This window comes from Chiroxiphia lanceolata, chromosome 9 (assembly GCF_009829145.1).
Source record: "Chiroxiphia lanceolata isolate bChiLan1 chromosome 9, bChiLan1.pri, whole genome shotgun sequence".
Classification (NCBI taxonomy): domain Eukaryota; kingdom Metazoa; phylum Chordata; class Aves; order Passeriformes; family Pipridae; genus Chiroxiphia; species Chiroxiphia lanceolata.
This window is the reverse complement of record NC_045645.1, coordinates 15,846,550-15,867,043: the sequence shown is the minus strand read 5'-3', so window position 1 is coordinate 15,867,043 and position 20,494 is coordinate 15,846,550. Positions and strand designations below refer to the sequence as shown.

The 20,494-nt window shown below is 38.6% G+C and overlaps 2 protein-coding genes across 3 annotated transcripts in view; one reads left to right on the top strand and one right to left on the bottom strand.

The window, feature by feature from the left end:
- Positions 1 to 20,132, bottom strand: part of PKN2 (protein kinase N2) — a 54,778-nt gene extending 34,646 nt beyond the window's left edge. Inside the window, exon 1 of one of the 2 annotated variants that reach the window (XM_032696880.1) lies at positions 19,999 to 20,132. In XM_032696880.1, the coding sequence (XP_032552771.1) occupies positions 19,999 to 20,046 (48 nt within the window). In that variant the 5' untranslated portion in view covers positions 20,047 to 20,132. Of the gene's footprint in view, positions 1 to 19,382; positions 19,476 to 19,998 lie in introns of those variants that run through there. The other variant, XM_032696881.1, reaches the window with a different exon arrangement.
- A 106-nt stretch (positions 20,133 to 20,238) lies between these two features.
- Positions 20,239 to 20,494, top strand: part of LOC116791050 — a 225,013-nt gene continuing 224,757 nt past the window's right edge. Inside the window, exon 1 of the mRNA XM_032696701.1 lies at positions 20,239 to 20,338. Within this exon, the coding sequence (XP_032552592.1) occupies positions 20,239 to 20,338 (100 nt within the window). The remainder of the gene's footprint in view (positions 20,339 to 20,494) is intronic.

Sequence of the window (20,494 nt, the reverse complement as noted above, 5' to 3'; positions counted from 1 at the left end):
TAAATTCTGGCAGTGTTTTGACTGCTGGTTAGAAGAGAAGGGCCAGTCTTTGCTGGGAGGTCCCAACACTGGACCACTCGGCACAGCAGCTGCTGGTGACCCAGTTCTTGGCCTGAGCAGCAGAGAAGGGCAGCATCGCCCACCCAGCAACTGGAGGCAGCAGTGCACACCTCTGCAGTGGGAAAATACATGTTCGTGAGCCACACTGGGGATTTCTGAAACATTTCAGCATGTAACGAAACCAAAGCTATGTTTATCAAAATAAACTATCAAGGACCACAAATTAGATACTACTGATTATAAAAAAAAAAAAAAAAAAAAAGAAGAAAAACAAAGGAGTCCACATATTCAGCTTTCCCTCTGCAATAGACGCAACCTCACTTTGATTGCTGGCTCAAAACTATCTATTTACATAGATTAACTCAAGATGCCAGCCTTCAATTTCTCTACTCCTGGGAAACGTTTTAAGTATAGTTGCTGAAAATAATGAGTAGTGATCTGAGCAGGTCTTTTAATAATACAGTCTATTCTGGCTGATGTGGTGAAAGAAAGTAGCAATACTGTTGATGAGAACTCATAGGGCGCTTACACTTTTGCCTCAGGTCAATTCTGAACCAAATAACTGGTGAAGCAGGTGCCTTGAGATACTGCATCTACCACCCAAAATCCCATTTAATAAAACATCTAAACTGCTGAATGATGGCAAAGGCACTGCTGAACAGAAGAGAGGACCACGAAGCTGAAGATATTAGAAAATCTGCTTAAGTTGTGTAAACTGAATGACTTTGAATTCAAAATGAGATTATCAAACTGCCATCTCTTAGGAAAAAAAAGATAATTCTAAAAATTTGGGCATTAATAACTCCCAAAGACTTGCTCCTAAGAGCACAGTACAACTGTACTGTGTTATATCATATATTCAATATAGAGAATACTGACTAGGGCAAGAATTTAGACTGCTGACCTCTGGTAGGAGTTGTTATAGAAAGGTAAGTGGAGCCTTCAAATAGAGCATGCTTAACACCCGATGAGAGCTCATGCACATTATTTACACTTCACTCCGATGTGCTATTAGCACACACTGAACCTCCCTTTAGAAAAAACCCCAAACCAGACAATATCAAAGCTCACAGTAAAACTGCTTATATTTTTTCCTCGAAGCATTGGCATTCTGTTGTTACATGGTCTTGAATTTTAGTAACAGTTTCTACAGACAATTAGACAGTAAGAAAACCTGTTTGACGAGTACAGCTAAAATGCTTGGCTATTTAATATAAGCATACTTGTTTTGAATATAAAAATAAGATTTTCATGATTTTCATCTTATGCATGATTAAATTTGTAATTTAATTTTGAAGAGCTGGAAGTACAGATTTGGAACCACTATGTCTCTTAATATAAATTCTGAATAATTTTTTAGGATACAAAAAAAAAAAAAGAGGAAAAGGAAAAAAGTTGCTTTTCTGAGCTAACTGCCAAGGTCCCTGAAGTTCTCTACAGTAATTCCTGAAACTAGAGTAGTCTTTGATTTTTAAGAACAATGTTAATCAATTGCAAACTTCCCTTCCCCCCTGAAGTCATTCATAAAACCAGATGTGACGGCTTGTCTGGATTACTGGAACTACATGGACTATTTCCTCCTGCCCAGAAGCAAATGTGATTGTGGTCAAGATCTCAGCACTCACCAAACGTCAAGAACAAAAAAAAAAACAACCTTGGAGGCTTAACAGATTTTGGCATTAGTTTGCTGTGCTAACATGTCACAAATCAGGATTTAAATTTAATCTCAGTCACAGTTCTCTGCTTTGTAACAAGAGGCTGTTTAAGGTAGAAATATCCATAGTGCACTGCATTATACGTGGATGAATTCAAGTAGGACACTGATTAAATGGGGTTCAATTCCTGTGAGCCAACAGTGAGTGCCCAGTTATAAGAGACGAAACAGATTTACAAAAAAAGAAAAAAAGTGTTCCTTAAAATAGGGAGGTCCTCAATCAGCTGGTACTCTCTGCCCCTCTCTCTCAGTCTGAGCTGTTGTCCTGACTAATACTTCAGGAGGAACGTTTGCTTTTACTCAGGTAACAGCTGCTGGGCTGCAGCACTTGGTCCTCCAGCTCCTCCATGAAAAGCTGTGTGACCCACCCCAGAACACTGCATCTAAACAGGTAACAAAATTCCCTGGGGATTCCTTGTTAACATCCAGGCTTCCAGCCACCAACAATCCCTGATTAGGCCAGCATTTACTAACACAAAGAACATGTGTCCCCCCACAAAATGTGCTCCAACAGCAGTATAGACTTTCTTACAGAACTGGAAGTTGTGTCCATGCAGTGCTGTGCCAACAGCAGTTAGAGAAAGGGATGTAAGAGAGAGATTTCTTTGCTACAGAAGGGAATGAAAACATTTTAAGAAATGCAGCCTTCAGCTGTTTCTCGTTGTAGCAGCTTCTGATGGTTTTACACAAGGTGAAGAACCTGCAAAGAGGCTTGCGAAGAAACGTGACATTGAAAGAAAATCCCCACAGTGACCTTTCTCACGATCACAAGGACTTGATGGAGGCTATGGCACAGCACAGGTGATGAGCACCCAAATCTGAGGTCACAGATGGCTACAGTATCCAAGAAGCGTGACTAGATATTCTGGCAACAGGCATGGTACAAACACTTCAGCAGTTTCCAAGCTTTTATCTGTAACTTGAAGTTCCTACTCCCTGCCAAAAAATTCCAGTGGAGTCCAGCATGGTGGAAACAAACCTTAATCTTTCTAGTTACAGATGTGAAAAAGCAACAGCAGAATCCCAGTTACAATGAATAGGGCCTGCTGTCCTAACCTTTATTAACATGTGTCCGTGAATAAGATCAGCACATGAAACGCCGCCTATAACACCACCACTCCTCCATTCTCTGAGACTTCGCTGTCTTAGTTTTCCTTTAGCTTCTCATAATATATGAGAATAATACACTCAGAAGAAAATTGCATTTTACATAATTAGTATGGTTTCAAGCAGACCACACACATTAGCTGAAACTCTATTAAATACCAAAACATAAACAATCTCTTTCAAGATAGAGGGAAAAAGATTTTATGAAATGTTAATACCACACTGCACACTGAAAATATCACCAATAATGACGTATCGTAAAACTGTGTCAAGAAGACTGAAGTTCAGTCTAAAATGCAGCCTCACCAAGATGCATGCAGTCAAAGCACTGAAATGATAATTTCTCATCTAATTCCTGCAACATTATCATAGCATATATTCATAATGTGGTAAATATACACCCCCCCTTTGGAAGATGAGGAAAGCCAGGTGGATTAAGTGACAGTTCAATAAATGAAAGAGAAGCAAGTTCAAAATATTTTAAGACTAAGTCCCTTAGTCACAAATTCTGAACTGGAGCTGTACACTTACTGTAGTGGACTGGGCAGTGAAAACGGACGGGCATCTGTGTCCTACCTCCTACTGCCAACACAGGAATTTCATGCACAAACTTGTTTTGCATTTTCTAAATTTGAACTGGAAAATTTAGTCTTCTTTTGAGACATATGTTGGTGAAAAATTCTTAAGATCCCATAAAAATATGAAGACTGGTAAATAGCAGAGAAATTACTATTTTTGAGTGTTTAACAGTTTGAGGCTGCTTTAATATAAGAACCTTTTAAGTTTTAAAATTGATAGCAAATACATGCATTGAAAGGGACTTAGGTATTGGTGAACTTTGGTTTGTTTGTTATTTTAAACACTTTCAAATACAAACAAGAGTTACTGTTTTAATCATGTAAACATCTGCAATTTTCTGTACCATATAAACAACTTTGTCCTAATGGCCTAGAATTACTTCTTGAATATATACACCATGTACTTTTAAGATAAAGTGTATATTTTAACATACTTGCCAAACAGTACATATGGATATCCATTTCTTTTAGAAATTAATACACCCATTCTGAATTACTGCTAGAGACTGAAACAACAGGGGTTTTTTTAAGAGATATTCTTATCACTCGACTTGTCTCAGTTTGACTTGATTGATTCCTCTGTAGTTACATTAAGCTCAAGTTTGGTGCAAGAAGTTGTTTTACTGCTTTGAAATGCCTGAAGTCCAACACGACTTACTCAAGAAACAGAACTATCTAAGATAAAGCTAAGGTCATGCAAATGTTGTGTGGAGAATTTGCCTCTAAGTACTAATAATACAGAAACTAGTAATCTGTCCACAAGACAGAAACACTCTCCCCCTTCCCCATACTAGTTCCAGCACATCTGTGGAAGTGTGTGTTAAAGCAAACACCTAAACTCAAGGATTTCTGCTGCTACAGAAAGTAAATTTTTTATGTTATCCCAATATAAATACTTTCATTTTTTTTAATATAAAATATTTACCTGGTTTTGTCTAACATTCAGAACAGAATAATACGACATATACAGCTCAAAATGTTCGAAAAAATATCATTACCTTAACCAAGCTACAAGATGTGATATTTAACTTGGTAGAAGAGATTTTCAAAGGTAGAAAGGTCAAGTCAACAGACATGAGTCACAGTCACACCTTATGACTTCGATAACTCCTCCTCAAACTCAATGCACACTGTACAAAGGTGATAATTTGTTGGGCATGCATCCAAAAATATACTTACCTTAATGTGAAGTTAACATTGCAACTATACCTTTTCAACCTGTTAATATTAAGGTAAACATGTGTGGTTAAACTTCTGCTTGTGAAGGAGTTTTAGTTACTATGTCGAAATACAAAACTAAAATCCCAAGGAATCCAAACCCCAGCCATTAATACTGACAATCAGGTCCACTCCCATTTGTAAGGTTTTTTTTCTTCCATTATGATAAAACTAAATTATATAATAGCTTCTATTACAAAGGTATTATTATCTATCTCAGATAATGCAACAGACTGACCATTCTGCTCATCCACAAATCACAATATCAGCAATTGCCAATCTCAAGCGGTGGTACTTCAATGTAACACGGTCTAACTAAACTGTAAGAGAAGAATACTAAAATGTCTTACTACACAAAGAAGTCACTACATTTGGAACTTCTCTGTTCTTTTAGTGCAGGTTAACATTGAAATGATGTAAAAGAAATCCTCACCTAATAAACAGGAATTTCTCAATAACACATACAAGTATCAGTACACTGCTAAAGACCAATACACTTAACTTCTTTAATCTGAAAAGCACAACAAAGTGGTCCATGTATCAGAACCTCCATTTCTGTCATGAATAATTATCAACTGAAAAGAAAAAAAACCCCAAACTTCTTTGTTTCTGGCAACTTCAACTTTCAGGACGGACTACTGATATGTTAGTCCATTTAACGTTACCATATTTTACAGGAGCTATTTTTAGCCATTGCAAAACTAATGGAAGAGTTGAGAGTCTACATTCCACTGTAATTAGGCCATCACCTTTAGCAGCCAACTATTTTGTACATTATAAATGCAGCAAGACATATCAGAGATAATACTAACATCTGTTTCATGAGGCAAGAGGCCAAGTGGCTAAATACTAGATCCTTCTGAAGGAACCAGACTTTTTTGCTTTCTAGGACTTTGCAACAGTGGTTTTACCACAGCTTACAGGTTTCCCAGCCTGATACCTGAATCTGTTATTACAGGAAAGGGATGTATGTTTGTATTTACACCAAGGAGCTATGCTATATTCTAGGATTGAGAACCCTTTCTCAGTACTTTGGGTTATTATATCTGAAGTTACTGAATTTCACAGCCTATACTCCAACCAGCTGGAAATCCTGCTCCTACTTTCACCTCCAGCAGTAAAAGAAGAATGGGAAAGTCACCTTAAATCCTTTCCTCATCTTTTACAGGTGGTCAGTAGAAAAGATCACTTTTTCCTACTGAGGCTGCCACACCCAAAATTCCACTTGCAGAGATGCAGGCATCTCATTCCATGCCTTTCCAGTAAAAGTTTATGGATGAACACAGAGTTATTTATGGAAGCATTACTTCACATCCCCATTTGTCTGAGACTTCTACAGAGCATCACTGATGTATGCTGTGATACATCTGAGTAGTGTTTTTGCAATCCTTCTTTCTCTGGCCCTTAGAATATGGTAGAAAATTTCTCATTGGCTCTTAATGTCCATTTTCTATTTAAGAATTCCCTAGGCATTATAGAATCATGAAGAAATAGAACCCTGTCTTAAACTACATCAGAAGCCAAAAGAAAATTGCCTGACTTTACTGCTTTACATACAACAGCAATGAAAAAGAGGCAGGTGATTTCATTTACTATATGGATTACAAAAAGTTCTAAATACGTTTACATTTCTAAATACAAATCTGCTTAAAGTTTTGGTTTTAAAAACTTTCTACATTTTCTTAGTTTTTAGGAGCCCTGATCCCCTACTGACTGCAATACAGTACTCAAATCTACTTTCTTATGATCCAAAACGAACATCTGACTTATATATGAAGTTTGCAGTGAAAGTGTTGAAAAAAGTCTAGGATTTTAGCAAAGGATTGCCTAATGCATATTTAACAAGCTTTATTTTTTATGTTCAGTCTCAGCACCATCTCTCAAGTAAGTTGTTTCCTGTTTTGCATAGGTACTTGCATAGGACTCTTTTCCATCTAGCTCTTGTTATCAGCACAGTTTCAATATCAGTTAAATATAAAATGGGAAGCATCGGTTTCAAAATAACCAATGCACCAATGAGACCTGTAACATAACAGATATAAGGCAGCACAAACCACCTTTTCAATGCATCATGTATAGACATACCTACAAAACTAAATCTTATAGGATATTCTATAAACCCAAGTGTACATATCAATGGCAAAAAGTTCTCACCTTACAGCTGCATTAAACGAGGGGAATGATATGTTATTTTTTATACTTCTGAGCATTCAGAAAACCCACAATGAGGTATACTTGTTAGTGACCTCAATACCCTTCCTTTTTCAGAGAAGGGAAGGTTACACATGCATTCTATATGTTTTCCAGCACCAACCACGTGAATGGAATCTTGAATGTGTTATGTAATCTCCGTATATCCTAAATTGATCTATTTTTGAATATTAAAAGCCTCACTCTGTTTTACAGGGCACATATGAACAGTAGTTTTCCCGCACGCTTACAATTTCAAAAAACGTCCTAGCAATATTTGTTGCCAATATTCCAGTGTAACTGATTTTGGTATGTTCATAACTTTCAAGGCATTCTTCTTCAAAGCTAAAAGTTTTCCACTTCATTTCGGCTCAGAAGCATTTCAGTTAGCAGCCTGAGAAAAACCTTTAGGTAGTAACAGAAACTGTAGCATCAAAACTGTGGTAAATAGAAGTAGATTATTCTGCTTTATCAATAACCAAGAGCTACAAAAAAAATACTTTAGATATGACATTCAGCAAAACCTTCATGAAGAAGTCCTTTAAGCTAAAGAAAGAAAGTACTGCAGTCAGAAGCTATTTATGGTTGAAGTTTAACCTGCTGCATTCCCAAGAGTATCTACAATGTATTCCTCTATAATGAGCTATCTAATCTAAGGCATGTCATCTTTAGGAGACAAAAATATACAAACTAACTTTTGACTGAAAAATACCAGCAGGAAGATAACTTCTACTTGATGAAAGAGACCCGCATATTCTGACAGAAATTTACAATTTTAGGAGGCTGGGGCTATTTCCTAGCTGTATTTGAAGAGGGTGATTGTGAGTGGGTGGGGTTTGTTCTTTTGATGCTCTCTCAAGCGTTCTATTAAAGATGTCAAGAGTCACAGGATAAAAATAAAAATCAGTCTCTGTAATAAAAAAGGAAATTAAACTACACAAAAATAAAGTACAGTCCCCATCTGTCTACACCATTTTCCAAACTAAGATACTATATTTAGATCAGGCTACCATCCTCTCAACTCTAAACTTTCCTGGTATCTCTGAGCATTACTTGTTTCTTTTTCATGCCCTTCCCACTGTTTTACCTCATCAGGACACAATGAACTAGGCATGATTGCTTCTAGGCACAAGCTCTCCCCATTTTCTGAAGATGGCAGAACCACAGCCAGCCCTTTCCTTCTGCTAACCCTAAGTGAGCAAGGAGCAGCTCTGATCATTCCCAGTATATGCCACTAAAATGCTCACTGCTTCTGTATCTCAGGTTTGCAGGAATTCCCAGTAGATGTACCTCATGATGTACTAAGTTTCAAGTATATTCATTGCACTAAAGAAACACATAAATACTTCAGGACAAGTCGACAGATTATTTTATAACAGTGAAAAATCAATACAAGAAATTAGAAACATCTGACATTTTCAACGTACATTGTTAGCAAAGTGCAAGACAAAAATTAGTGAAGGAAATCTGCAGAAACTACCACGTGACAGGTGTAAATCAAGAAGAAAATAATTCAGCTGTATAGTTCAGAAAGTGTATGTGAATCAATTCAGAATATGCCTGTAATTAAGTTTTACAAATCTGTTTACTTGAAGTACTGCACAAACCTTAAATTGATAGTGAATTAATTAAACGCAAAATAAAAGAAATGCTACTTCTGAGTTCATAAAACAGTACTGTCTATTATAGAAAGGGAAAAAAATACAAATATGGGAGACCTTTTGCAGAATTTGCATATCCCTTGCCTTTCTTTCATACCCAAGGTCTTCTGGTTCAAGAATCACACTGGAGTTAAAGAAATCAATTCCCACGTGCAAGGTAGCTGCTGCCTTGACAGTGTCACTGAGTTACTCCCAGCAAAAAGAAACACTTCAAAAAAGGGTACTTTAGAATTAGTGCTAGCTGCTAACCTGAAAAATAGCTTATGATACCGAATACCACTCTACAACGGACCATCATTCTTTTTCCTTCTGCACTTAAGAAACTTCTAAGAACTTTTTAAAAAATCTGTTAGAATTAGTTTAATTAAAGCTTGAGAATAAATTCACTCTCTTGCATGGAATCCTAATACAGGCAAACACCAATTTCTAAAGCAATTAAAATAACAATCAGAAATTGTTTCTGCATTATGTACTATATTACAACTAAATGTAGAATTCAAGAAAGGAGTTTGCCCCCCAAACGAAAAATTAACTGCTGGTAGATACCATCTACTTTGCCATAGATACACCTTTTATTTAAAAAGTGTATCTACAAAATGAAAAGGAAAAAAGATCCACATGTTACTTTGTGAAGTGCTTTATGTGATGAAGAATCATATTTGAACCAGCTAGATAAAAATGAATAGTAAAAACTACATTTTTCATCCAACAGACAAATACTTAGTTTGACTCCTACTAACTGGTATAAATAAAGTAGAGAACAACCATTAAAAAACCCTTTGAAAGAATTTTTTTTTCCTAATGTTTAAGTACTATCTGTTTTATATTTCAAAATGTCATGTTCCCATCCCTTCAGGAGAGAAGAAACCAAAGATAAATCCTAGCAACTTGAAGAAAAATCATTAAATAATGGGTTAAGTTTCAATAACAACATTTAAGTAGTTTTCCTAAGGATCTCTAATAATATAGATATTATAATTTGCAAATGATAACTTTTGACATCCAATCATTCTCAGCCTAAAACACCGGCTTTATATGAGCTTATAAATAAGCAACAAACAAACTCAAATATTGAGGAAAACATGCTTCCATTAAAGGAGATTGCCGAGTCCCAAATGGGCAGCAGTTCAAGAATGCTACACTAGTAGTCAGGCATGTACGATTTACAGTACTTTTACTTTCCTACTGCTGCCACTAAGTTTAGAACACGTCCTACAAAAAGGCCTTGCTGATTTTAAAATATTCTGTAGATCTGTAGTATGCTTATTTTGGTACTTTTCAATACAAGCCTTTGAAATCCTGACTCTGTCTTTAACCTTTGGCTAGATCCATTTACTGTATTCTGTCTCCCCACCTGGCTATGCCCATGTATTTCCCCATGTGCTCCAGATGGGTGGCAGGCAGCACACATCCTTACAACTGCAGAGCTTAATATCTTTAAGAAAAGCTGACACTTCTTTGTCATAATTTGTCTTATAATTTTAGCTTACATGATCTGAGTATTAGGAAAGAAATAGTCTTGTCATGTCTTATGCAGATCTATCCATAAAGGAAACATCCTCTTAAAATACATTCCACTTAATTGTTTTGCAGTGTCTTCCCATATAAATAAACATAAGAAGTTGAAAAGCAGTGGATGGTTTTACATAGTATGCTTGTAAAAAGCAACAGGCCACACAGTCAAATCTGCATTCCTTCTAAATTCTCAACAATAGTTTTGGATGCTTTTGGGATTACGCCACTTAAAAATCCAAGTGATAACGTGCACCACAATGATGAAAAAGAAACTTCAATCTCATATCCAACAACCTTAGTGATGCAAACAGAGAAAGTCATAAAATCTATAATAAAGGGGGTTATGTACCTTTTTCTGTAGAAGAGAAGGGTATGCAGAATAACAGAACCAAGCAAGTTTTTTCCATTTATCTAAGGACTGTCATAAAGTTTCTAGCTCACATTACACAAAAGCCACTTCTTAGTAGAGAGCTTTGGAACACCTAAAATCATAAAAAAACAATTTCCTTGTTTATTCTAAATATAATCCTTCATCTCAACTATACAAATTTAAGATAATACACTCAGAGTTTGTCAGTAAGTACAAGGAGAATGAGAAAGAATTGATAATTTTGAAATTAACTGAACACAAGAACTTTGAAAACATTTAATCACTTTTGTTACCTCAAATTTCTTATTTCTGCATCATATTCTCAGGCCTTTCCCCCTCTAAATTTGGCTAGACTTCCAAAACACAGCATCAGTCTTGTACACAATAGTTTGAAGTTCTCTAACTGGTGCTTTAATTGATGCTCATGTGACTATTTTGAGATATTTTGTTATTGCAAACATTCAACTCATCACTGTTAGGGATTTTTTTCCTACTGAATATTCAAATGTCTCACAGTTATTGAGCTATTCATTAACAGACAGATGCATTCATATCAACCTGTAGTACCTCACTCTCTTCCTTATCTTTATGGATAGTAAATTTATAGTATTATTTGCACAATACTTTGCCTTCATTCCAAAATTCAATCCCATCCATTTTGATTGTATACTCACTTTTTCTTTCATTTTAGAGAAATAACAAAAATACTCACGATTTTTCAAAACTACTTCTTGCATTGAGTGCATAAAAGATTTAACAGTAACTTCTGAAAGTTAGATAATAAAGCTGGGTCATATTCCTACATTCACCTGGCATACTGCTACAAAACCTTAGCACTGCTCTCAGCCTTCCACATCAAACTGAACATAGCTACATTATCTATTCATGCATGACTTTCAACATTTTCACTATTTTCAATGCTTTTTCAGACAAACAGGTTTTCACTGTCACATGCATATTGTGAGACTTTCTGCTTGAAGAATACAAAGCTAGAAAAGACTTGCCACAGACACTGCTTGGACTGTTCACTATCTGTATATTCATCTGCAGCAGAATTGGACTCTTTCCCCAGTCCTCAGCTTAAAGCCACATACATGAGAGTAAATCTCAGCCTGTAATCTGATAAACATTTTCTGCATGAACCACCACTGCAGGCAAAAAAAAGCATCCTAAAGAACCATCAGTCCCAGCCCCTAACAGTTTGTTCCTGCCCCAGACCATTCACTGATATATGCCAGTACAAACCTTTATATGGCCACACAGTGAATTGGATTGTGAACCTGATCTGACTGAAATCTAATTTAGAGTGAAAAAACCCCACCAAAGCAAAACAACAAAATCTGTTCACCATGCAGCTGTCTGTGCAAATGTACAGCAACACAATATGGAACATCCTCACTTTCAGCAGCAGTACCAGCTGACAAAGTTTGACACTTTCTTTGAGTAACAGCCTCAAGTCTGCACGGGCAAAGCATCCAGTTTCTGCACATGACATGGTCAGTGAGGCAACCAGAACTCTTCCATCCTGAATTTACATCACAAACCTGTCTTACATCTTAGTGATCTGCAACAAAAACACCAAACGAAGCACATCTTTTGACAGTTTTCAAAAAAACATATGTGAAAGTTCCTAAGTTCACAAGCCAACTATAGCAGCAGTGATATACTGAACCCTACCATTATTTCCTGTTTAATTAGCCAGTTTGTGTGTGGGACTTTGAAATAAAAAAAGGACTTTTTTCTGCCTATTTTAATCATCAACTCTCAATTTCTCCTCAAAAGTTACATGAAGTTCATATATGAAAAAAATTACATACAGGTGAATAAAAGAATAATTTTGGAACACCTGTGCACCAAAATTATTTGCAAGTACTATTTCAGGTAAATAACAACTACAGTTACTCTCACTTCTTATTCATTTTAACAATCTATTTATTCCAATAGCCTAACAAATGTGAGTACATAGAAGAATGTTATATATGTACTTATGAAGTTCATGTACACGTATTTAATTTTTAAAATTCATTAAAGAAAATGTACATGATAGTCATCTTCAAGTGCTTTGAGTATTAACTTTTAAGAGCTAGCAAAAAGGTATATCAGCCCTTACATTCCAAGAGATGAGCAATATTCTCTGAGTTTAAGGCCCAGCACTAGTTCAGAAAACTACTACTGTTGTAGTTAGACAAACAAAACATTCTCCTTTCTGATCTGATTGCGAGTGTTTCTATCACACTGACAGACAGAGCCTCACAATATTCCTGTGATTTATCTCAGAACTGTAATACAATCTATTAGTACCTTGGTATTGCAGACTTAATTATTCCTTCTCCTGGCTATAGATCTGCTACCTATTGTATTTTGTGACACTCTAATAACAACTGTGGAAAGCTGATGGAAAGCTTGTCTCCCTGGTTCTACTCAATAGAAACAGAACTGATTCCGCTACTTTCATTTTCAGGTTAACATGTTCTTGTGTTTAATGGAAACTTAAAATCTGTGAGCCCTACCACCATGTTGCAGGGTAACAAGTGTTTGAAAAACCTCAAGAGAAAAACCAGTTTGCTTCAGCACCGGACTCCCATACATAACACTGCAGACATGAACCACATATTACAGGCTTTCGATTCAAGCTCTCTGATCTGCACTTATTTAGAGAAGAAGTCAGAAAAAAATTCTCTGTCATTTAAAACCCAACACATCTCCAGTGAAGACAAGGCTTAAAGAAATCCACAGGAATTGGAGGCAGAAAAAGCTAACTAATTTAGTCATGTCCACATTAAGGTTTTTACTAATCCTGATCTGTATAATGGGCCAGAGCAAACCCTCCCTGGGTCTTGACATATATCAACCTTTCTTTATGTCTCAAAAAAAAAAAAAAAAGGAACAGGGAAAAGCTGCATATATTAAACTTTCATAACCCAGCCCAGCCCTTCCCAGTCAATCATTTATTATTTGGTACCTGATAGCTATCTATATATCTATAATAAAATAACAAAGGCTTTTAGTATAGATGGAGCTGTCCTAAGGAAACACACTTATGCTAATAGTCCTATTTTTTCCCTGGCTGCGGAAGCCACAAACTGCACTGATGAGAGCACAGTTTTGCCATCTCGGTGCCTCCACTCCAGAAGTGCTCTGCACACCGCAGCAGCAGTAAACAGGAAGTACAGCCACCCTGGGCATAATGCTGATACAGACTATAGGAAACTGCATCTACACCTCATGTCAAGAAAAATATAAGGTATGGCCTGCTCTTAAAAAACAATCACATCACCACTACCCAGCTGGTGGTCCCACAACTGAGCCATAGTAACTCACCACGTGAACTTCTCAACTCACCCTGCTCGTTAAGTTAAAAGCATTAGCCTGAATAACTCAATTTCAGCCTCTTCTATTAACCAGAGTACAACAGCAGTAGGATTCCCAGCAGGGCTGGGCCATTTAGCTGAACATAAACCTGCAACTGCACACTACTATCCTGTTCACGTGAATGTCTGCTCACCACAGAACTCAGCCATATCATCCTCACCAGCTGCCAGAAGTTGCACCAGCAAAGCTGATGGATGACACTAAACTTCACTAATTTGACACACAGTCACAGAATTCCTCAAGGTTTGGGAAATCATCCCAGAGAAAATCCACAGAGCAGCACTTTGATCCATAAGATGCATGACCAGACTGCCACACGAGTAGTTCAATTCACTGGTGAGCTGTCAAACAGTAAGTAACCAGTAGTGTAAAATGGCAGTAACAAAAATGGTGTCGATTTGTGTCACTGTGACATAATTGTTTAGCTGCAGTTGAAATAAACAAACACATATATCAGATATAATGTTACTTGTAAGGACAGGCCCAAAGCATTTCGTTAGCTAATGGCACTACTAGTTTCTGCTTCAATGTAGTGCTTCTGAATTGGGTCTCAAAGTAACAGAGGTCATGGATTGGATCCTACAACATAAATCTCATTTTCTAAAAAGAACCTCCCCCACCCACACCAAACACTAGCAAAGATGCTCTTTTACTTGCACAAGGAACTGCAGAACAAGTACTAATTATTAGAGCTTGAAAGTACCATACAAATGCTTTGCCCATGCTACAGAGCAGTATCTCGTGAGAGATGCTTTAGCTCAGTCTATTCCTGAACCCATTTATTTACAATCCACTAGAGAAAAAACAAAACAAACAAATAAAAAGCCTACCATCTACCATTTTGTAACAGTTGTACAAGTGATTTCTAGCAAAAGCACAAAAAAAGCAGACTGAGCCTTGCATTGCATATAACACACATATAAGGCTTTGTAACTCTGAATCTAAGTAGAGGTCTTATCTCTAATTCAGCAAAGCACTGAGACACTGATGAAAAAATTCTTAATCCTATCATTAAGTTCTTAAACCATTGTTTCCCAATGTAAAGGACACGTTTATCGACTTATTCTACTACAGACTTTTGGTTACACTGTAATGAATGACCACTCAATGTATAAAACTGTTCCAGAAGAACTATTACACATACTGTAACTAAATACTTTTCTACTGGCCATCACTAATAATTAATCATGAGTTAAAATAACAGATCTGGGTCTTAAAAAGACAGCTACTCTGACAAAGAAAATTCAGTCAAATGTATAAAAGTCTACATCATATACAAGTTCTTATGTTAATAGACAGACAGAATTCAACAAATGGAAAAAAACCCAAATCAAAACAAAACTAAAAACCCCACCCATGCACCTACCTAAAGGTATTTTAAGGACTGTTTATGTTCCACTGAGAACAGGATGTATATTTTACTAATACAAGTTTTGAATAGAGGACTGTTTAAAGAGTAATATATATCCACAAATGGAAAAAAACCTGAAGCGCTTCCCTAGATCCACCAGTTCTGAAAGCATTTGTAGGGACCTAAGAAATCCCAAGCAGCTGTACACACATTTTCATTTCTAAACTGCAGTAGACTAGTTCAGGATATTTTCACTTGAATGTGACATTTTCTTCTACTGAAGAAACAAGAGTGATTCAAAAATATTTAAAGCTAATCTGTTCTAGCTGAACATTATTTGAAGGCAGTCTTACTGCTGAGTGTTCAACCCAATTACAATTCCTCCTCAAAACAGATTAATTAGGTTACTTGTACCTTTTTATGGTGTCCTTAGGCACTTGACCACAGCTAATAATAAATACCCAGTACTTTTTATCTCTAAAAAAACAAGCATCCCTACCTCTATTCTAAAGATGAGGAAACTGAGACATGAGTAAGCAAAGTCATCTGCCTAATGTCACCTAGATGAGAGTAGAGCAGCCAGGAATGAAATACAGGTCTTCAGAGTCCCATCTGGTAGTATAACTCAACATGGCAAGGTACAAGTGCCCAATTTCATATACATTTATATACAAAACATAGTTGTATAATCCAAGACTCAACTGTTCGATTTGTATCATGCAGATTAACAAAATACTGAGCACTGTTCAGTCACATTCACTTTATGAAAATTCTCGTCCCTGGTATAAAATGGAAAAATAAAACAAACAAAAAACTATAGTGAGTGTGCCATCATATAATCCTAATTTACATATATTTCAGTTTATATTTCAGTTGTGGTACTGTTCATCACTATTGAAAAAAACAAAAAAAGTTAGCAAGAGACTTCAAACATGATTCTGTCATAACATTTCTGCTTTAAGATCCCTAAGTACAGCATCTCAGGAACTTAGATTACTACGGCATTAAAACAAAATATCCATGAAAAAATCCCCTTATTCTGACAAATATAGAAATAAAGAAATTTTTTCCAATGTTCTGTGATATTAGAAACATGTATTATGGCTGAGTTTGAAAAGTTAATTCCAGGCATAGTCCTTTACAGTTCCATTTGAAATAACTGAAGATCTCCTACATGCTTTACTTCAGGGCATAGCCCAAGTTCTCTATCTTGACCAAACAATTTCATTTAAGCAAATAAAACCAAGTAATATGCTCTTTTTTCCCTTGTATTAAACAAGTATTGTTTTGAAAGCACAATTTTGAGTGAACCTAAAATTTTCTTAAAATAAATCCTGTAACATCAACAATAAAAGTCCCAAGTTTAAAAGATTTACAGTACTGTAAAAGTACAAAAGTGTAATTACTATGCATACACAACAGTTTTATTTAAATAATCCTAGTAATAATTTCTGTTAACCTAGTTATATCAACTTACTATGCTGACATCTACCACCACTGCCAGTGAAAGCACACATCTTTGGAAATACACACAACTTCACAAAAGACCTTCTCTTTTCTTTTTAATAATGATTTGGAAAAAAAACCTGAACAAACTTTTTTCCATTAGAAACTTAAAATTTATTTTACAGATGCCTTATTTAACAGCCTGCAGCACCATATGTTAAAGTTTAATTTTATGAAGTAACAGAGTTGCCACTTCCACCAGGAAGCAAAGAGTTAAAGACTGTGCAATTAACCTGAGAGCAAGCACTGGAGAGGCTCCTTTACCTGGTGGACAAAGTTCTAAGGGAATGGAATGGAAGGCAACATCAGCAATAGCGGTTCTTACCCAAACTCATTCCCCCTCCTACAAAAAAACCTGTACTGGAGACAAAAGGAGGTAAAAAAGGGTAATCTGGCTTTATGTAATCTTTTCAATCTTTACTAATCAGGCAATTTCACTGGTGAAGCTACTAAACAGAACAAACCAAAAAGAGGATTTTTAATGCCAAGTTTACTTCATATTATGCATTTGCTAACTACTGAGGAATAAGTGTGGCATTTTTCACCTTGAACAAACTCAGCTGAAAACCTGCTAAGAAGCAAGACATACTTTCCACATCTTATAAAAGAATGCATACCATATTTTGTAGGAAAAGCGGGACAAAAATATCAAGCAGATATTTGCTAGCAGAGGTTTTTAAGAAACTGCTTTATCAGTTACGGAGTCACTTTTTTAAAATACAAAACTGTCATTGTGAGAAGTGCAACCTAGGGCCTATTTAAGGCCTGTTTAATTAAGCCCAGTACACTTTGAAACAAGTACATGTACCACCACTTTCTTATTAGCAGTTAGCTATTTTGGTCTTTTGTTTTTCATATTTTCTCAGAATCCACTTCACATCCTGTTAAGTCAGTAGTTGTGACAGTCTGCCAATCTTTTTATCAGGAGAGTTCAACTGATTCTTGACTAGTGATCCACTTTAACTAACTTGACCCAAGCCTAACAGTTTACTTATACCATGCTGGAGTACACAGGGCTGTCATAACCAAGTGCATGCAGAACATGCAACAGCAGAAAGCAATATACTATATTGATCACTGACTGATACTCACTCTAGAGTCCATGTCAGGAACAAGCTTGGGATTTACACTGGGTTTAGTTTGTTTTCAGTAAGTTTTCACGAGTATTAGCAAAACATCTAAACCATTGTCCATGATCTAAATCCATCCAACTACCTGACCCTTTTAACCTTTACTGTAACCATGCATACTACAACTTCCTCATCTTTCTGTGCAGGATTGCAATATGCAAGCAAAAGCCCATTTTACATATAAGCACTTTTTAAGTCGGAGTTCTTTAGATTGAGGAAGTTCCCTCCTGAAGAAACATGTGTGAAATGGCGTATCTCACACTTCACAGCAGTTCTCTTTCTTTTTGGGCCATACCACTAAACCAACTTTTATGTACAGGTATATGAACAGCAATTTGTTTTGAAGTATTACCAAGAAGAGTTATATTAATGCCTTCACGTTTCACTGCTAATATACACCACCACAAACAAAAGAGCATCTTTACAATGTTTCCTTCTAATACAGAAGTTCCTCTTAAAAATACCTAAAAGTCAGCAGTTCACGAAGCTTAAACCCCTGGGATTCCCGTGTTAACTTCTTACCTTTCTGTCCTGCCCGAGGAAGTGTATTTATCAATACAGAAGTTACTATATATAATGGAAGAGGCAGTGCAACCAAAGAATCTAATCCATCCTGGATTTTTTTTGTTTTGTTGTTGTCTTTTGGTTTTTTAAAAATTACTATTTTTTATATTATCTTCTTTTTTTTTTATTAATATCACTGTCAGTCTTATCTTTCAAGGAAAAAAAGCAACAAAACAAAACAAAAAACAAACCCATTCCCAAAATACTTCACTCATTTCTGTTTAAAGTAATGTGAACCTCACTCTTGGTACTTCTACAGAAATGTTGCTTCCATTTATCTTGCCTGTAACACTGCCACAGTTAGCTATTCACACAGCTCACCACTTCAAACAGGTTTACCAGCTTATACACCATCGTATCAAGTTTGTATTAACATAGTGATTCTTCCTAGGCACTTATGAGCCACTGATTAAAGTTCAGCATTTTAGATGGATTCTTAGCCTTCAGCCATCTCACGTGCTACAATATTAAGTAGACTGCTACATCTCTCTTGTGCCTTCTTTTCCTTTGTTACTCAAGTGAGCACATTGTTAACATTCAAAATTACAGGAGAATTTAACAGTATTTGGGAAATAAAATTTTTCCTTTTCAAAACATGCCTTTCTGTTTTCTTTTTGAGCATTAAATTCAATACTTTCCATTTATGGTCTTCTTATTTTGGTTTATTGTCTATCTAATAAATTCAGAGACACATTCTTTGCCTGGTTAAACATAACAACTTACATAGACTTAACGACGTATATTAAAAAAAAAAAAAGGAAAGCAAACTTTCTTCGGGACAAGGAAGCTTAAGAGGTAGCAGATTGAGCTGACATTTAAAGATAAGAACACAAAAGTGAAGCTCCCGAATCGCATCTAATCCTGCTACCCCTGCAGCTGACAAGCAGAAAAGTAACACTTGCACAGGCAACCAAAAGTGGTCAAACTACAGGGATGAAAAACTCCAACCCCCGAGTCTTCAGGACTTCTAACAGTGTCGCGCGTTGTTTAGAGTTAGTTTTATGTGACAAGAACCCTCGCGGTGTGACAAATAACGCTGTTGGCACCATTTTCTCCTCTTCCCGGGCTTCTCCTCTTCAAGGCCTATAAGAAGGAAGCTGCCGCGGCTGCTGCGCGGTGCCATGTCCAGGGGAGAGGAGGCTCTTTGCCTGACCCTGACGCGGGCGGCGGGGTGGCCCCGGGAGCGCTCGGCGGGGCCCGGACCAGCGCCGTGCCCGGGCTGCGGGGGAGGGCGAGAGCTCCGGGCCCCACAGCGGCTGCGGCAGGCTCGGGGCGGGCGCGGCAGCCCCGGGGCGGGCGAGGGGTGCTGCCGGGGCGGGGGGCGCGGCGCAGGAAGGCCCCGCCAGAGGGACGCGGCCGCTCGGCGGGGGAAGGAGGGAGCCGAGCGCAGACAAAAGCGGGTCGCGGCCGGCGGCGGGGTGGGGCCGTGACCGGGCGGCGGCGCCTCCGCTCCCGGGGGAGAGCGGCGGGAAGAGGCCTGGGTGGGCACGGGCTTCCGCCGCCGCCCCCCCGGCCCGGGGCTGGGTGTGGGTGCGGGGTGGGCGTCCCGCCCCGAGCGGCGGGCAGGGGGCGGCGGGGCGCGGCGGCTGCTGCGCGCTCCCCGCTAGGGAAGGAGGGGAACGGGGCTGGGGCGGCGCCCCCGGGGCGCCCCTCGCCGCTTACCTGTATCTCGGTGAAGAGGATCTCCCTCTCGGCCGCGTTGGACGCCATTGCGCCGGGGTTTGAAGTCCGCACCTGGGCGCTGCTGCTGCCGCTGCCGCCGCCGCCGGCGGGGAGGGGAGCGCGGGAGGCGGGTCCGGGGCCGGGACTAAGGGCGCATCGGGGGCGGGGGGAGCGCTCCGTGCTCAGGCAGGCGGGCGGGCGGGGGTGCGCGGGGGGGCGGCCGCCGCCCGCCCTGCTCTCATGGGGGTCGCGCCGGGCGCGGGGGCGCGGTGCGGTACCCGGGGTGCGGTGCCCGCGGTGCGAAGCGGAGCGGTGTCCGGGGTGCGGAGCGCTGCCCGCGGTGCGTTCCCGGCGGAGCGGAGCGGTGTCCGGGGCGCGTCGCGGTGCCCGCCGTGCGCTCCCCTCCCGGGCGCGGCGCTCGGCCCTGGCAGCGCCGCGGCTGCTCCGCCTGCGGCCGCCGCCGATGTCGCACCATTTGGCTGTCACCCTGTCGCAA